This window comes from Rousettus aegyptiacus, unplaced genomic scaffold (genome assembly GCF_014176215.1).
Source record: "Rousettus aegyptiacus isolate mRouAeg1 unplaced genomic scaffold, mRouAeg1.p scaffold_m13_p_1, whole genome shotgun sequence".
Classification (NCBI taxonomy): Eukaryota; Metazoa; Chordata; class Mammalia; order Chiroptera; family Pteropodidae; genus Rousettus; species Rousettus aegyptiacus.
This window is the reverse complement of record NW_023416284.1, coordinates 146,706,441-146,724,027: the sequence shown is the minus strand read 5'-3', so window position 1 is coordinate 146,724,027 and position 17,587 is coordinate 146,706,441. Positions and strand designations below refer to the sequence as shown.

Sequence of the window (17,587 nt, the reverse complement as noted above, 5' to 3'; positions counted from 1 at the left end):
GCTGACAGAGCCATTGACCTTGTTCATTCATTCATCAATGCTGGATGTGAATCCCTGTGTCTGCAGGTATCATTCATAAAGCCACTAGAGATGGTCATAAAGCTACTCACCTTGAATGTGTGGGTCTATACTCTAGTCAGGGACAGCATAAGTTTGAAAGTTAAAACACAGTACCCCCAAATAGTGGCAGGTTTTTCCGCTTTCTGTTATTTGGCTTTGTTGTATTTGCATGCACGCCTTTCTCCCCACCACTGCTTTCAGTGCTTTAAAGCCAGAAACAGTGCCTGTGTGTCCCTGTGACCATCTTAGACACTCCCTTCCACCCCTAGAAGATAAAAATGCCCAGTGAGAACTTGCCAGCTGATGCAGACAAGGGGTGGGAATGCCCATCGCGTGTGCCTTGTCTTCTAGACAATGGAGTCTAGGTCTGTTTTTAAATTACGCAATGAAGGGAATCTGTTAATAGAGTGTTAAATGAGAATAGGCATGGCCTTACAGGCTCCCACTTTTTTGTTTTATGCCAGCCTCTTTTCTAACCTTTCAAAGAAATCTAAAGAAAGGAGGACAGTTGCCAAATGAGCCCTGCTTCGCAGGGTCAGACCTTCTGAATGCCAGCTCTCCTATGGCAAGTCCCACTTGGGATGGGTGGAAAGACAAGCCCTGCCTCCATCTCTGGGTCTTGAATAGTCTCACATCTGTTCCCTTGGAACTACCCACGCAACAAAGTAGCAGCTCAATAAAGAGTAGAATCCATGTTGTGTGTTCTTCAGGCCACATCAGGCACTTTAAAGTGTGTGATCCAAATGAGAAGCCAGAGAGCAGAGAAATGGGATGTATTAGTTGTCAATTGCCACATAATAAATTACCACAAAACTTAGCAGTTTTGAAACAATGCTCGTTCACTATCTTACAATTTCTGTGGGTCAGGAATCTGGGAATGACTTAGCTGGTTCCTGTATTTCAGAATCTCTCACAGGCTACAATCAAGTAGTGTTGGCTGGGCTATAGGCTTCTCTCTGTCCAGCTGAGAAAGATCTGCTGCCAAGCTCATGTGGCCTTGGCAGGACTAAGTTCCCCATTGGGTGTTGGCCAAAGGCCAACCTTCCATGCTTTGTCATGTGGGCCTCTCCAACATGGTAGCTTGCTTCATAAAAGTGTTCAAGCCAAAGCAATAACAGAATAAGTCTGCTAGGAAGACAGAAGTCACAGTCCTTTGAAGCTTAATTTCTTAGGGGACATTCTATCACCTTTGCTGTGTTCTGTTGGTTAGAAGCAAGTCACTTGTTCTCCCACACTCAAGGACGAGAGGGCAGAGGGGGAGGGGGCGGTGTCGCACAAGGCATGAATCCAGGAGGCGAATCATTGAGGCTGCCTTAGAACTCTACCTTAGGCCACATGGGACACTGAATATTCTGTGCCGTTAATAGCAAACTTCCAAAAAGCAAGAGGGGCCTGTGTGAGGAGGGACTGGATGAGGAGACATAAGGTGGCTATGAGCAAAAGCGAGTATTACGAGTCAGCGCAAAGAGGAGTGACTTCAAGGTAGAAGGAGAGAGGGGAATGGGGAAGGAGTCCCAAAAGCAATTGCAAATGCCAAGGGCAAGACATCATCTAATTGGGTGAACATTTACAGAGAGGCTCTTCTCGGTCTCCAGGCTGCAGAAGGAGTTTTCCCGCTACATTGTAGTTACTGCTGTGCCAGGAGAAAGAGTGAGTGATCCATCTTACGCAGAACCTAACATGGGCTCCTGAGTGTCAGATAAAGGATGTCTATAATGGCCGCAGAGCTCTGCAAATCTGAGCTATGACGCTGCTGCTGCTGCCCCTTCACTGTGGACTTATTAATATCTGTCACCTCCCGAGGACTCATTCAAAGGTATACAGAGAGAGAAGTCCTTCAACTCCAGGTTTTAGTCAGATCAAGCAATGTTTCACCTCCACAGACCGAAGCATAAATTGAGCTCTGCGACCCTGGTTGCACACATTAATTACCATGCTGCGTGATTAACTGTAGATTTCAAGAGTGAGATTTTATCGAAGATTTAATTTCTTGGAATTAATTTCCTCTTGTGTGATAATCTCTCCCCCCTTTTCATTTCATTTTGTCAGGAGTGACGCTGTTTGTGGCCCTTTATGATTATGAAGCACGGACGGAAGATGACTTGACTTTTCACAAAGGAGAGAAATTTCAAATATTGAACAGCTCGTAAGTTTGGAAAAGATGGGGAAGCACATGTGCCTTTCAGATTGGGGAAAAAATCTTGTTCCCAGTCTGCACCTTTTCAGATATCTGAAATGTTGAAAGAACAGTAGCTCAGTTCATTAATTCATAGCACTTTAACTTGAGAAACAATGAGCCAGTGAACCAGTACAGTATTTTATGGCACTATCTGTCCAGGGAGCTTTTTGGAGGGTATTATAGTAGCAGAGTCGATGGTTTGGGTTTTGTTATGGGTTTAAAAGTTGCAAAAGCACCAGCATCTGCAAATCTACATTTTCTGGTGATTGGCACAAGGCCTGACTGTCCACGATACCCTTTCTCTGCCTGGAGAGTTTTTTAGCATGTCAGATGCTACACTAGCTAAGCCCTCACGTAAGGCTGGCAACGAGTTCCTTCTGTTTCCAAAACTGCTAAACATTTCGATTGGTGAAGCCTGTGGAGGCATTTCCCCATAACGAAAATTTGCAAGTGGCTGAAATCTTTGTGCGATGGAAAGAGAAGTGATTTCGCCCACTCGGAGTGACTACCATGCATGCATTTTAAATGTGGCCAGAAGGAACGACAGTTAAACAGGCAATGGGGAAGTTTCAAGGGTGAGACTCACGCACTTTTCAAATACTACATTTCATACCACCGTGAGGAAGAGTAAATATGGGTCAGATTTCTCTGTAGTTTTTGAGCATCGCCTCTGTTCAGTTAAGGCAGTGTGTATGGACAAGGGCCCTCCAGAAAAATCCAGGCTCTGGAGAAAGTGGTGGTGTCCTACGTCAGCAAGACAGGCCTTCTTCCCCATACCTCAGCTTTTCCTTGTGAGCACTCCCCAGTGACTGGGAAAGAGTGCCCCTCGGGGCTGAGGGCCCCCAGGAAGTTCTCCTGTGCTGCCAGGTCTGGTCGTTCCATCCTCTGCTCCCTGAGCAAACTGGATTTCATAATGGCAGGAGCACCTGAAGCCTGGCCATGAGTGAGGAGAGGCAGGTGAGAGGCAGCCCCATCCAACCAGCCCGTCACAGGGAAGAGGCATGGTCATCGTAGCAGGGAACTCCTGCAGGCCCTGGAGCCTGCCTCCTTGGAAAGCCCGCCCTTTCCCTGGGGTGGGCTTCCCACGTCTCAGGATGGTATACTGAGAATGTGCCACCTTCCAACAGCCAGAACAGACTTCCTCCCAGGAGAGGCCAGTAACTCTTCTGAACGTCAGAAGACACTGTCTGCATAGCAGCTGCAAGATTCTGGGATTTTTTTTTTTTTTAATTATTATCATCACTAACTGAGTTATGGGTGGGTGTTTTTGTTTTTGTTTTTGTTTTTACTTTTTGTTCAAATGCATGCAGAAAAGCGCATGTATCAAAAGCATGCGTGCGGTCTCACAGCGATGTAAAATGTGTTTAATGCCACTTAACTACACACTTGAAAGTGGTTAAAATGACAAAGTTTATGTTATGTATATTTTACCACAATTTTTTAAAAGTGTGCAGTTGGAGATTTTCACAAACTGAACATGCCTGTGCAACCAGCACGCAGATCAGATCAAGAAGACCCCCAAGAGGCGTCCTCGTATAGCCACAGGAATGTTTTAAAAAATAGTAAACAGCTGCCATTTATCGAAGGCTCTTTATGTGCAGCCATGTGCTAAGTTGCACATGTTCTCATTTATTCTTCATAGCAACTGTCGGAGGTTTGTCTCATAGTCATCACTTGACACATGAGGAGCCAGAGGCTCAGGGTCAGGAGTTGTGCAGGTACACAGAGAAACTAGCAGGTGGCAGAGCCTAGGGTGGCATGCAGGGTGCATCCCGAGTACAGCGTCAGGTTCAGTCTTGGAGAGCCCCAGAGACCCGTCAAAGGGGACTAGTTCCACGAAGGTAGAAGGTTGGCCAGGAGGTGGAAGAAGAGGGAATTGATGATATCTTGGGATTTATGGTTCCCTATCATTAGTTTGATTCTCAGATGAATACTTCTTGTCAGAGACTACCAACTTTGAATTCTGAAATATACTTCATTTCCCCTCCCCATTTTATGTAGCATTCTCTCAGTGCCAAGGCTGCTTAAAACTTTTAACCAGCTTCTGAAAGATAAGACCAAAGGAGAGGAAGGAAATACTGGACACAGCGCTCCATCTGTGGGTTTTCTCCACACTGCAGGTGGATCTGTGCGCCAGGTAGTAGGGCACTCGGAAAGCCAGTCCATGCCAAAGTCAAATTCCTGACTTCTTCCTTTATCGATATGGATAGATCTACAATGGCAACCAACCAAAATTTTGGAGAAACATTTAAGGAAGATCAGATCTATCTCAATCTATATTTTGTAATTTGCATGCATGACCCGTAATGTTTTTAAAGAAGGCTTTGAGTCTCTGACCCTGTTCTCTTAGCAGAAAATGTTACAAAAGTTTTTTTTTTTCTCTCTTTAATGTTCTTCTTGCCAGTGGAATTCCTCATCCTACATGCCATTTAAATACCCTTTACCAAGGTTATGGGGAAAAAGATAAGGTTTTTGTAACAAATACAACATCCTGAAGTCAAGGGTAATAACAGGGAAGAGAAAATCACGAAGGAAAAACAAAGCAGTAATACAGAACCAGATGGCAGGATTTTCCTTCCCCTCCCCCAGCCTCTCCAGCCCGGGCTCTCATCTGCTGAAAGGGGGAAGGATGGGGCTCTGCTCTCCCTGGGGCAGCTGCCACACCTCCTGGTGTGTCCTCCCACTCCTTTCCCTGTCAAGAGGCAGAAGTGGGAGGCCCCAGGGCTGGCTTTTGTGTTTTAAAGTAAGTCTGAACCATGTGACAGGCGTGTGCACTTGTGCCCAGAGCCAATGGCACTGCTGCCCCATACCAGGATGGGGAGCCCTTCTTGGACCTGTTGTAAGTGCTCAGTGTAGTATACTCAGACATTATTAAACTCGAACCCATATTGCAAAATATTTAAATTCGTCTGTGTTTATTTCATATTTTCACAGTTCCTGACCAGCGATTTACCACATAGAAACACAGCAACTCCTCAAAATATAGTAAACAGAGTGGAATAGTGGTCATTGTCTAGGGTAGTGACCCCTTTAAAATTCTTTTCATTGTGATAAGAAGAAATCCTGGCTTAGAACTCCATCTACACATTTGATAAAATTATTACGGACATGCTATCTGAAAGTAAGATGGACAATGCCGAATTTAGAAAGAAAACAACATTTATAATAAAAATGCTGCACAGCTGGACAGGTCAAGGCTGACTTCTGTTTGCAAATGCCACTTCCTGTCTCCTCAAGGCTTCGGGCTCCATCGGGGCCTCCCGGCTCTGGAAGTACAAGCCCTATGAGCAATTTCATGGATTAGGACCAGGCTCTTCTAACAAGTCTTTAAATTCGAGGAACAGGGGAAGCTGCTATAAAATGTTAGAAGCTGTTCAGAGCCGGGGCTTAAATCACATATTTGAATCAGAGCAAGATGACAGTTAAAGAATATCTCACCAACTCTAAGTTAATGAAATATCTGAACTGGAAGAACAGTTTAAAGACATGAAGCTTTAACAATACTAATTACCCACAATCACTCAAGTAAAGCAATAAAAGGCAGCGGAGTAGAGATCCTATTTTCCTAAATCTAGATGAATGATTTGTAGAGTATATTATTTATTTGTCAGTGAATTGGCATTCTAGTGTATTCAAAAAATAAAAATAAAATGCTCAAAAGACTTTTTCGATAGATGTTTTGAGTCTGTACTAGCCTCCCCGGGCACAACACGTGAGGTTTACTACCTAATATATTGTGTCTTTGTCACGTCATATCTCCTTTGATGAAGAAAGTGACCCGAGATGGCCTAGAAAAAGAGAAAAGTATTTTATCTTTTTCACGAGTAACTGAAGACTCTTGTGAGATTAATGGAGTCACTTAAGAGAAAATCATGAATTCCTGATACATGACTTTAGAATGAGCTGATAGTTGGATTCTAAGTGCCGAATCTTTAAGTGCCAAGACCCAAATAAGATAGTTAATAGCGGATGTTAAATGGAAATTATTTGATTACTACCAGATCACCTGAATAAGACTGAACTTGTCCCAACCTGCAACAAAATGTATTGACTTTCTGCCCCAGGTGGCATTACCGTGTGCCCTCAAATTGATACTAGACTTTCTTCTTCTGAATTTAAATTAATTAGAACTAACTTGATAAAGTTTATCTTACATTAAAAAAAAAAAATAAGCCTCTTCTGCAAGCACTTAATTTTTCCCTCACCATTTTGGATCATTTCCCGGGTGTAATGTGGGGTGTGAGGGAAAGAAAGAGAGAAGGCAGGAAGATAATGGGTACTGTTATTTTATGATGAACTGTCTCCACCTAGTGGAATTGCAGAGCAGTAAACGTTGTCATCAGTAAAGATGACTCCAAAGCCATTTCCTTAAACACAAGTTTAAAGAAAAAATAAACTTCTGCATATGTTCTTAGATGATATACTTACAAACGCACGTATTTTTTTGGAGGACATAGAAATGACATTTTTAATTTCACGAATCGAACCTGAAAGGCAGAGGGACATGACAGAGGAGTGCACAGGGTAAATCCACAAGAACTGGTGACGGTCTCACTCTCAAGCTGGGTAGTGAGGTTCACAGGTATTCACATATACACCTGTTCTTAGGTATGTACAAATTATTTCATAATAAAAATCTGGACATGAACTAAATTTAAGGACTTTCTGGCTATGAGAACAATCTCCCTCTTTTGGTTGATTTTTCTGTTTAAATTTGTTTAATAGGGTGAAAAAGGAAAGACTGAAAAATTAAAACATAAGTTTCTAAAACCTTTTGCGAGCACCCTGTTTTCTTATGGACTCTTCTGTGGTACTCGTACCCACAAATGCACCTAGAGCACTTGTAGGCTGGTCACCAGTTGTCTGCGGCTTTCTCAGATCCCCTCTGGAGTCGTTGCTCATCGTCACCTTGCTCAGTCATTCTTTAGAGAATGGGACTCTTGAGTAAGGCTTGCAATTCATGTGAAGGCTGGTTATTCTCTACCTAATTAAATCAGTCTGAGGAAGATCTTGACCAGGGCCGAAAGCCAACACGTTTTCTTCCCTGGGTGAGGGCTTCGACACAGAGCCCAGCCAAAAGTGTATTTCAGAAAGGGCTGGGATTCTCTTGCTGCCCCAAGGACCAAAATATGGGGAGAAGGAGCTGGGTCACTGGTGATCAGGTGGGGTATTTCAGCTCTGGTGATCAGAAGTCTGATAGGACTCGATTTGTTCAAGGGCGGCCGTGTCCTCCCCAGCCCCTCACACTCCTGACGGCAGGCTGTCGGAGGGTTCTGTGGACAGTGTCAGTATCCGTCACTGTCCGAGCTGCAGCCTCACGTACATCCGCCAACCATTGCTAACAAGGAGAGGAGAGACATGTACTCCATCCCCGCTCTCTGCCACACGCAGCTATGTGTCTGCGCACGTGAAGTCTAAACATTTAATTAATCCATTTGTTTTAAGTGGAAGGTGGCGTTATACGTCCCCCCCTTTCACGTCTTTTGGCACCCAGCTCTGAGAGCTCTACAGATCGAGAATGGGCTACCGCGTGGAACGCTGGGGCACAGGCACAAAGCGATGTGACCAAGAATCTCACTCCCGTAGCGAGGGTTGTTTCTCCCTCTGCTCTTATACACACACAGCTACACCCACCTTTTTTTTTTTTTCTCCCACCACCAGAGAAACTCAGATCATTACTGTAAATAGTCGATGGAATAACCTCAGGTCGAAAATGTCTGAGCAAGGCTTACCCTATTGTAGTCTTTATTATCCTACTCAATTTAATTCAGAGCAAGGCCGGCAAATACTCAGACTATGCTTTCACACCTTACTGCACCTCCTGACAGGCTTCCTTTCTCAGATGGCCTGCAGCTATGTTTTTCCTTTCCTTTTCCTGAAGAATCTTTTAATGGCTGGCCAGTTGCTTGCATCTCTCCACCAGTGCCAAAGGATACTGGTTGCCTCAGGGTGGGGGATGAAATGGAGGCTGTTCGCTAAATTAGCACTATTAGTGTGTGCTTTTTTTCCTCAGCTTTTTGAGATATAATCGACATATTGTATAACTTTCAGGTATGCATTGTGATGGGTTAATACATGTATATATCGTGAAATGTTTACCACAATAAGGGTAGTTAACATGTCTTTCTCCTGACAGAATTACCATTTTTGTTGTTGTTGTTATGTGTTACAGTGTTTTTCTTAAGTAGCCTGGAGCTGCGTTCCCTTCCCCTCTGTCCAAGTAGGGGACACTTACCAAGCAACCCTCCCCCCAAACCCCACACACACACACATACACACAGAGCCCTCTCATGGCCAGGCTCCTACATTCTTAATTGACAGAGAAGGCCAAATATGAGAGACAATACTGGATTCAGTTCACAGTGGACTCTGATTGTAATCATTCCACTCTCACAGAGGGCTGTGCTAGAGTTTGGAGATGTCAGGTGGTAGAATGACTATGAGATAGTCATACGCTCCTATAGCACTGAGTCCTTAACTGCAAAACATTGTAATGGTCACTGTATTCACTACTTTTTCTCTTTTCTTCTTTTTAGGGAAGGAGATTGGTGGGAAGCTCGCTCCTTGACAACTGGAGACACGGGTTACATTCCCAGCAACTACGTGGCTCCAGTTGACTCTATTCAGGCAGAAGAGTATGTTTTGTTGTTGTTGTCTTGTTGTTTTCCCTAAACTACTTGCTCTTTAAAGTTAGTTGGCACAATAAAATGCTATCAACGTTGTGCAGAAGGAAGAAGTTCACTAGAGCAATTAGGGGTTGAGAGAATGTGGGATGCCGTGTTTCCCAGGCTCTGTGCCATGGTTTTTGCATTATCTATGCAATACTGGTACTATGATTAACGTACTATTTTTCTCTAAGCCTGCTTACTTTTTAAAAACATATTTATTTTGAAAGGAAACTTCCTATCAGTATCCTACTTGAAAACCCAATATTACTCACCATAGATAGAAAGTAACCATAAAAATATGATGAAATATGATGTATTATGCCAACGCAAGGTTCTAAGCCTGCAGTCTCCTGGGGGGGGGGGGAAGGGAGAATATAAGTAAGAGTGGGAGGAAGGGAGAGCAGGAGAGAGAGGCAGGTGGCAAATAATTGTTAAAGATCAAATTGAGATTTTTCTCTTCAGTGTAATCAGAAATATTAAGGATCACTAAAAAGATATACTTTCCATGCTCCAGGTAGAACTGTCTCGTATAGGATGTGTCGCACAACTTGGGAAATCCTGCGACAATGCATTTCAAGTGGCCCTTTGATTTGGGGTCTTGGTTGCTATCTTTGATAGTAACTCGTGACTAGCAGTTAGTTGGCCCAAGGATTTTGCTAGTAACAGTTCTGGAAGGTGGTTCTGGATAGGCTGAGGGCATTCCAGAAAGAACAGTTCTGGATAGGCTGAGGGCGTCCCAGAAGGAACAGCCATTGTTCCTTCCCCTGACCCGTGGGAACTTAAGGGAACTTTCAGAGTGAAGAACTGTTGGAGTAGCTTTGTGGTGACCTTAATTCCTGAACTGAGGGAAAGTGAGCTGGGCCATGATCTCCCAAAGTCCAGAACCTGGCCTCCTCCCTGACGCCCTGGGGGCCTGCCCCTCCTGCTCGGTGGAGGCAGTCTTACCTTACCAAAAAGGGAGTGGAGAAAAGTCAGCCACGGAGCCCAACCTTGGGCTCTGATATTTAATTTTGCCCTGGATTTGTTTAAATTGCAAGGAGGATTAGACTCGACACCTCAGCCAAATCCCCCAGTTGGATCAGTCTCTTGTCTTTAATTTCTTTGTATTTTCTGTAAGAAGATCTATTTTGTTTCCCACTCTCAAATATTCAGTGGTCCTGAGCTCCTTCTTTCTCCTGGTGAGTGTATTTCATCATTAGTGAATAAAGGAATTTGTATCGAATTCTTATTTTAGGGCAGATTGGCAACCATCTTTGTGTTCTTTCAGAATAAAGGGTACCACCAAAATGTAGCATTCTTTTGATTTAACCGGGAACTTACCTGCTATATATTTAAGTTGTGTTTATAATGGTCAATCTTTTAAATATTTTGTTTCTAAAGAATAAAATAGCATTTAAAATATAGTGCCCTGTGGTTTTACATATACAGTTGTCATTATCTTAAAATACTATTGTTTTAGTGCAATCCATTGTTCTAATAGTTCTCTTTTTACCACTGTTCGTGTTTACACTGCATTTTAATTGATACAAACTCAAAAAGTCATATCTCATAAGTACCTGGTGTAATTCTTTTTATACAATCTAGTGCTAGGTTAGGATTGTTACACAGTCTGGTGCCTTTAGAAGTCACTGAGGAGTAAGAGGCAGGGTCTTTTCTTCAGTGAAGCTCTTTCATTCACAAAAGAATTTGACAGTGAACACATAATAGCTATGTTCAAGTTCAAGCATAATGAATTGAAATTTCATTTTAGAAACTGGATCCTTTCACAGTTAAATATTCTTAAAGTCATTCCATTACACAGATTCCAATGGAATGCTCCCAAATTCTCCCTTGGATTCTTGGAGCACCTGCTGCTCGTTCAGCACCTAGTGCTGAAACATTAACTAATTGCTGGGCCATGGTTAGGGCTGGAGACTGCAGGGGGCAGATAAAAGACAGATGACAAAGGTTGTGAGGAGACCTGATGTGATGCCTCCAAAAGCGGCACAGGAATGTCATCACAGGAAGAATATGAACACATCCATAATACCAAGGTCGTTTTCAAGGACGTGCTCGTTGACCGTGTGCTGTCACCTGGCCCTGCAGCTGTGCCAGAGCACAGGTGTGCCAGAGCACAGGTGCAGCAGATCCCACCCAGGCACTTGGCAAATGCCTTTGACTTATTCGAGCTGTCACACCTGCTGGACAGGAAGACAATACAAACAGCATCCAAGGGCAGCACTCATCGCAATTAGGAGTAGTCTTGACCATCTTTTTCAGAGTTCCTATAGGTAGGAAGTTACTAAATATACCATGTCTTTGTTCTTTACCTATTCTGACTGACTTTTTTTAAAACATCTGATTAATGACCTTTATTTACACTAAGATTGTGTTTTGTTATTTCCCAGAGGTTGTAATTATGGTCAGAAATCCATGGTCTTATAGATGTGTGTGGGAAAGATCTCCTGTGGTTGCCATTTCAAACAAGGTCTTAGATTTCTCCTTTTGTGCAGGCAGGTGGCAGTTTTAACACAAACTGGTTCTTGTCACCTCTGGAGGAAAGGAAAATAGCCCACAATTCAAATCTGATTTTTTTTCTAAAGAGTGAAAGGGATGGATTAGGGATAGAACCGGGAATAGATTGAAAGGAAACTAGACGAGACTAGGGAAAAATAGATAGGGAACACCTAAGGATGAAATCAGAGGTGAGAATTCATGGACAAAAGAGCCTACATGATTCCATTTTTGTAAGTGATTGTTTTGAAATGTTTCCTTTTCTTGATCTCCTTCAAAGGTGGTACTTTGGAAAACTTGGCCGAAAAGATGCTGAGCGACAGCTTTTGTCCTTCGGAAACCCAAGAGGTACCTTTCTAATCCGTGAGAGTGAAACCACCAAAGGTAAGATAATAAGCCGAAGAAGTCGGCTTGTCATTCATATCTGTGGATTAGTCAGAGGGGATGAAAGGCTTATCTCTAATGGACGAGGATTTTTAAATGGCACATATCCTCCCTGCCTTGTGAGCAGAGTCCTAGTTTGTTTTTCCTCCAGGCTCTAGAACTGCAGACAGCTCCAAAAAGACAACAGGGGCTCAAGATCAAGACCTTCCTCTTGAAATGGGGGGCTGAGGCAGCTTCACTCCTTCAGGCACACGAGATCATAGAATTTTCAGAAGTCCTTTAGAGTTATGAATTTCTGAAACTCTTAGTTCTTTGGCACCAAACACACAGATCGTTTTTGCATTTATTCTGTTTTGTTTTGTTTTGTTGTTGTTGTTGTTGTTGTTTTCATAACTGAGGACTTTTCATTATTTAACGTCTTAGTAGAGCCCACAAAAGGAGAGGGGCCAAGGAAAAGAGCAGCAGCCTTCTAGTTTGATCTTCCAGACACGGGTTACCTGCTCCTGTGAAAAGTGTTATGAAGCAGAAGTGGGAAGCTCACTTCTAGAGAAACAGTCTTTATGTTTCTCTAGTACATGCTGTCCCTGCCTCCGTGACGCTCCGTGTGGGTGATGGAGACGGAGGAAGCAGTGTCAGCCTCGAATGTCTGCGCCTCTCTTCATCTTGTCCCTTGGGGGTCAGGGGGGTCATAGGAAAAAATCCGAGAAGGCTTCATTCTCAAGGGTAAAATAATTTTATTGATAATATTTTCTGACACTTACAGGAAAGAGGTGCTTTCTTCCCATGTTACTGAGTGGAAGCGCGTGTATGTGTGTGCATGCGCGCATGTATGTGTCTCCTTGATAATTGTTAATCAGAATAGTCAAGTAAATAAGACCTAAAAAATCAAATGAGCACTCCAAGTGATTGGAGCTACTCATGCTTTGCATATTTACCAGGTGCCTATTCACTGTCTATCCGTGATTGGGATGATATGAAAGGAGACCACGTCAAACATTATAAAATTCGCAAACTCGACAATGGTGGATACTATATTACCACCCGAGCCCAGTTTGAAACACTTCAGCAACTCGTACAACATTACTCAGGTAACCTTAATTCTAACGAGGACTAAGCATTTGGACACCAGAGGAAGTGGGTGGGCACAGAGCAGGAAAGGAGAAAGGTGGGGGAAGAGGTACAACAAATATATACAAAGTCACAGGTAAAATACAGTTGACCTTTGACCAACACGAGTTTGAACTGCGCAAGTCCACCTCTATGTGTATTTTTTTCAATAAATATGTCCAGTACTGTAAATGTATTTTCTTTGTAATTTTCCTGATAATATTCCTTTTCTCTAATTGACATTGTTATAAGTATACAGCATATAATACACATAACACAAAATATGTATTAATCAACTTTTATGTCATCACTAAGGCTTCCAGTCGACAGCAGACTATTAGTAGTTAAGCTTTTGGGGAGTCAAAAGTTAGATGTGGATTTTTGATGCATGGGGCTTGGAGCCCCTAACCCCTGTGTTGTTCAAGGGTCAATTGTAGTTTCCTTTGCTAGCCCCTCATGGTAGGCTTGGCCAAACAGAATCTATTGATGTTTTTCTACCATACTTATTATTTCTATCGAAAGATTCTATAACATTCTCGTTTCCCAAGTAGAAAGTAATAAGTTAAGCTTTAAAGTTGTTATTGTTCCCATTCCCCTGCAGTATATAATTCAGAAAACACCAAAAGGAAGAGGAGCAATCCCTGGGAGAGAACTGTCCCGTGGGGCCTCCTGTGGGCATTGCCGTGTTTCTACCAGCACCTTGCCCTCACACTGTCACAGGAATGACGTACACATGCGCTTTATTCTCATGACTGGATGAATTTTGCAATCAATTAATCACATTCTACTTCCCCACCACTACTTCTGCATTCTAATTAGACTTAGACTTATGTGACCCACAAATCTGTTCCAGCCGTTGTGTTAAACTTTTAAACAGTAAATCAATCTCTGCCCTGACGCCCAAGTGTCACCATTAATGTCTCTTGTCCCTAGAAATATATGCTTGGGTATTTAAACCTGGTAGTTTTTTGTGTGACCTATAGATACATTTTATACTGTTCTCCAGAACAATGACAATACCCCAAACAGCACATGATTTGACCTCAACTATTGTTTTACATACATTTATTAAAAAATATGTCTGTATAATTTATTGCACTAAAAAATAAAAAAAAAAGGCAGTCTTTTGAAAATGGCGGTAAGAAATACCCATCTGTTGATCCTGGGCACTAATAAGCAAATGAAAAAACTAACAACGCTTAGAGTTTTCATTGATTAGGGCATTTAGTAACTTTGGTTTCTGTGGATTCTAATGAAATGTTTGAGAGAAATGGAGCCAAATACCTCCCTGAGCTAAAGTGATGTACTCAAAGTGCCTTCATGTTGTAAGGGTTTTTCAAATGCTGAAATATATTTCATTACAGCCAGCCGAACATCAGCCGGATCCCCAGGGTTTGGATCATTTAAAAATATTGTATCAGAAACGGCACCTTAAACAACATAATAAAGCTGGAAGGAGAGAAGAGATATAAAGAGCAATACACATATTTTAATCTCAAAAAAAAATTCATCTCAAGTTAGATTTGTTTTTATATTGGCTTTTCCTCTTCCCTCCTTCTTTCACACAATGAAATGCCTTTGAAATATTGACACATAAATAATTTCCTGCCTAAACATCTCGGCACCTGATTCTGTCAAAAAGAAAGGAATAAAAAGTAGCTTACAGCTGGTTCCTGGAGAAAAGGCAACAACGCTACATTTGATTTCCCTGGATCCGAGGGACCCCCAGTGGGGTGTGGCAGGCTCTGTCCACCTCACAGCCAGGCTCTCAGCTGCTTTTGTCACTGCCCTGATTCCTTGTTCTTTGTTATCTTTTCTCACCTGACTGATGTTTAACTTGGCATTTAGGCGATTTCCCCTAACCATTGGTCGATTCTAAAGGGCATATTCTTTTTGAAAAAAAAGAGAGCAAGAAAAGAAAGAAAGAAAGACAAAACCTTAAGATAACCTCACAACGATAACTACTTCTTTCCTTTCTCTTTTTCATAGGAAAAAGAGTTCTTTCACATCCTTGAGTTTCTGCGGATTTTAGTTTTCATTCTTTCTGCTTTCAAATCAGACTTCTAAATTATACATTGGAGATTGTTATAAAGACCTTTTTTTAATGGAAAATATCAAAGAAGCAAGAGTATCTGACTGGTAGAATAGAGTCAGTTAAAATGCAAGAGAAATCACTAGAGAAATAAGACCTCTTTTTTCCCCTGCCAGGTATAATCTTCGTCCTTACTAGTTTTCAACAGTCTAATGTTCCATAGAAGAATCCTGTACCGAAGTTACAATTTTAAATATATTAATAACAAAGTGTTTCCCCAAACCCTTTTGAAATCAGTGGAAGTATTTTCAGGGTTCCAGAAGACATGTTATTAACACATTGGATGGAAAACGTCATTCTTACTTAGTGAATGTAGAAACCAAAACAGTCTATGCCTATTTTTGTATGTATATACTATGTTATACCTGGTGATATGGAGTAGTCCAAATTTAAAATGTCCTCCATTCTAGCTCCAGTGAACATGTTTCAATGTGTGACGTCTAATCTTCCAATTGTGTGTAATTCTCTGCCAATGTAGCACTGTTTGGAATAATGTCATGCACTGCCTGAGTCTGTGCACCTGTAAGTGTTATTGTTTCATGTGTTCTGCTTTTCTCTCTCTCTCCTGCCTCTGTCCCCACTCCACCAGAGAGAGCCGCAGGTCTCTGCTGCCGCCTAGTAGTTCCCTGTCACAAAGGGATGCCAAGGCTTACCGATCTGTCTGTCAAAACCAAAGATGTCTGGGAAATCCCTCGCGAATCCCTGCAGTTGATCAAGAGACTGGGAAATGGGCAGTTTGGGGAAGTATGGATGGGTATGCTCAGACTCAATTACTCTATTACTAGCTTCCCCATTTGGGGAGTCCCAAACATCAAAGATGGAAGGTGAAAATAAAGACTGTATGACCTGGAAAAAAGTTTGAATTATTAATAGTGGGTAATAATAATTTTGATTTTGACTGCAAAATGCTGGAATTTCGAGAAAAGAGATAGTAAGTGGTCAAGATTGGCAGATGGCTCACATTCTACTATTATATGTGTCTCGATTCATAAACCAGCAAATGGTACAAAGAACGTTCCAGCTCACACCAAATGCCTTGTCCTTCATTTCCAACTGCAAATATTTATCCAGTGAACTCAGTATCATCCTAAAGAGCAAATCACCTTCCATCTTTCTTAGTGCATGCATAATTATGGATTATAAGGACTGTGTTTTCTTTATTAATTCCCTTTCTCATAGAGAGCGCTGATGGTTTGTGTTTTTACTTAACTGTGATTGCATCAAGTTATACCCCACAAACTTCTGGATTGGCTAAAGATGCTTGGGAAGTTGCACGTGATTCGTTGTTTCTGAAGAAGAAGCTGGGTCAGGGGTGTTTCGCTGAAGTGTGGCTTGGTAAGGCAGAGGGCACATTTTGTTTTGGCTGCATCTCAAAGCCAATTAAAAGGATGGTTTTGAACAAAAACACATACACAGCTGCTGGGACCAAGACATCCTGGATAGCTAGACAGACACAGGCCATGCAGATGTTCAGAATATAGCAATACTTTGCTGTACTCTTCTATCCTACTTTATGTAGTTGATTAAGGCATGTGCAGAACAGACAGCCAATGCAATAGGAATCTGGTGTTTCCTCTTCGTAAGACATGGGAAGGTAAGATACTATAGATGGGCTTCTATAGAGAGGGAGACCATGGCGTTTTTCCCCAGTGGGCCTGGATTTTTTTTGCTCAGTCTTTACTAGCTGATTAACCATGGGCTTATTTAACCTCTTTGAGCCTCAGTTTCCTCATCTGTAAAATTAGAATGATACCTACTTAATAAGGTTGTTCTGAGGACTACAAGGGGCAATATGTGTAGAGTCCCTTGTATATAATAGGTGCTTGGTAGACACACAGTTCTCTTAATTCTCTTATCACTCATTGATAAGACTGACTGCACTGGGCCCTCCCCCACTGCTTTTATAACTCCGTTTGGGGCACTTGCAGCTTTGCTTAGAAACAATCCATAGACTTAGGCCCCACCCAAAAACATCTATCAGTAAGATTGAGTTGAAGCTTATGGAATCCCCCTTCTTCCTTTCTTAGATTTAATTTAAAACAATATAGATAAGTACATGTTATGTGTAGCTGTAAATGTTTAGGTGTAGTCTACATTAAAAGATTTAATACAGTTAAAGCACTTGGAACAGATCCTGGCAATGAGTTAGTACTACAAAGATACAGAGTTACAGATAGAGATAGAGAGAAATGTAAAGATAGAGACAGATACTCAGTCATGCACATATATGTGTGTATGTATAAGCTATTTTAATAAGTATTATCATTATTATTGTTTTTCAGAGTCTACATTATTATGTCTATCTCTCTCTAGACTTTAACTCAACTATTATAACATGTGTTTACATGACCTTCCCCTCTCAACTGCCCAATTTATAATAAAAATAATGAGTTTAAGAATTTTAATCCGGTCACTAACACAATCAAGAAGAATTGGAGCCTATACAAATTTATTTTCTAACTTTATAATTATCACCTTTAAATCATTGCACATATTATTAAGATTTTGTTTCCCATCAAACATATAAAATTTAATCAATTTAAACCAGCTTTCTTTTCCAAATAGAAAATAACAATCTAATTGAGCAGATTTTTTGTTTCCCTC

The 17,587-nt window shown here is 41.7% G+C and overlaps 1 protein-coding gene across 7 annotated transcripts in view; it reads left to right on the top strand.

Annotated features, from left to right (window-relative positions):
- FYN (FYN proto-oncogene, Src family tyrosine kinase) overlaps nt 1-17,587 on the top strand; it is a 198,977-nt gene that overhangs the window by 145,014 nt on the left and 36,376 nt on the right. For 5 of the 7 annotated variants that reach the window (XM_016136988.2, XM_016136987.2, XM_016136990.2 and 2 more), the window contains 5 exons: nt 2,110-2,206; nt 8,776-8,874; nt 11,681-11,784; nt 12,723-12,872; nt 15,573-15,737. In XM_016136988.2, the coding sequence (XP_015992474.1) occupies nt 2,110-2,206; nt 8,776-8,874; nt 11,681-11,784; nt 12,723-12,872; nt 15,573-15,737 (615 nt within the window). Of the gene's footprint in view, nt 1-2,109; nt 2,207-8,775; nt 8,875-11,680; nt 11,785-12,722; nt 12,873-15,572; nt 15,738-16,162; nt 16,319-17,587 lie in introns of all 7 variants that reach the window. The other 2 variants (XM_016136992.2, XM_016136993.2) reach the window with 2 other exon arrangements.